The sequence below is a fragment of the Apium graveolens genome, chromosome 9 (assembly GCF_009905375.1).
Source record: "Apium graveolens cultivar Ventura chromosome 9, ASM990537v1, whole genome shotgun sequence".
Classification (NCBI taxonomy): Eukaryota; Viridiplantae; Streptophyta; class Magnoliopsida; order Apiales; family Apiaceae; genus Apium; species Apium graveolens.
Window position 1 is genome coordinate 274,344,663 of NC_133655.1, and position 990 is coordinate 274,345,652.

A 990-nucleotide genomic window follows, 5' to 3' on the forward strand; every position below is an offset into this window, starting at 1 on the left:
GTACTTAAACTATACAATGTGTATCATGATTCTAAGGACATTTATTATGCAAACAAAATATCGCAGTAATTAAGGTCATAATAAATACATTTATTGAATGATCAACTGACATAAAGATTTAAAAGAATAATGTATTATCTCTAGGGCACCTACACTAACAGATATGTCATATCAAATTCTTTCATCATTGAGTTTTTAAACTCAGTAACCACCTTCTCATCATCTCCGGCATATATCAAATCATCAACATAAACATTGACAGCCAGTAAATTACATGTTTCTCCGATCCTGGTAAATAGTGTATATTCACTATTGCATTTCACAAATCTTTTTTAAAAAAAAAATATTCTTCAAGGCGATTGAACCATGTTCGTGATGATTGTCTAAGCTCGTACAGTGATTTGATGAGTTTGTAAACTTTGTGCAGTTCATTTTTCACCTCTTGGTTGTTCAATATAAACATCTTCCTTCAACGTTCAATGAAGAAAAGATGATTTAACGTCAAGCTGGTAAACAGTCCACCCTCTTTGTTCAGCCAAAGCAAGAAGCATCTGAACAGTATCCATGCGTGACACGGGTGGATAAACTTCTTCATAATCGATTTCGTACTCTTGCGCATACCCCTTTGCAACTAAGTGAGCTTTATATTTTTCAACCTCGCCGTTTTCATTGAACTTTGTCTTAAATACCCATTTAACCCCGATCTTCTTTGCACCTGCTGGTAATTCGGTCAAATACCATGTACTGTTTTTCTCGATTGATTTCATCTCTGCATCCATGACTTCTCTCTACTTTGCATCCTTTACTACCTCTTCATAACTTGTCGGATCTGTGCTTACAGATAGCGCCCAACTAATCTCAACATCTTCATCAGAAAAACCCTCTCCAGAATCATAACCCTCTCCAGAAGCATAATCTTGCATCCAGATAGGCGGCCTTCTAACTCTTGAGCTTGTCTTGTAGCTTGTTCGGTTCATTATCTTGAGGCTC

General features: G+C 36.4%; 1 protein-coding gene across 1 annotated transcript; it reads right to left on the reverse strand.

Moving 5' to 3' along the window:
• Positions 1-476: 476 nt before the first annotated feature.
• LOC141686369 (putative mitochondrial protein AtMg00820) lies at positions 477-779 on the reverse strand. Its single transcript, XM_074491408.1, has one exon. The coding sequence runs from the start codon at positions 777-779 to the stop codon at positions 477-479; it is 303 nt and encodes a 100-aa protein (XP_074347509.1).
• Positions 780-990: the final 211 nt, after the last annotated feature.

What these genes read in the sequence shown, in the direction of transcription:
- LOC141686369 (XM_074491408.1), bottom strand. Translation starts at nt 779, where the DNA reads ATGGATGCAGAGATGAAATCAATCGAGAAAAACAGTACATGGTATTTG.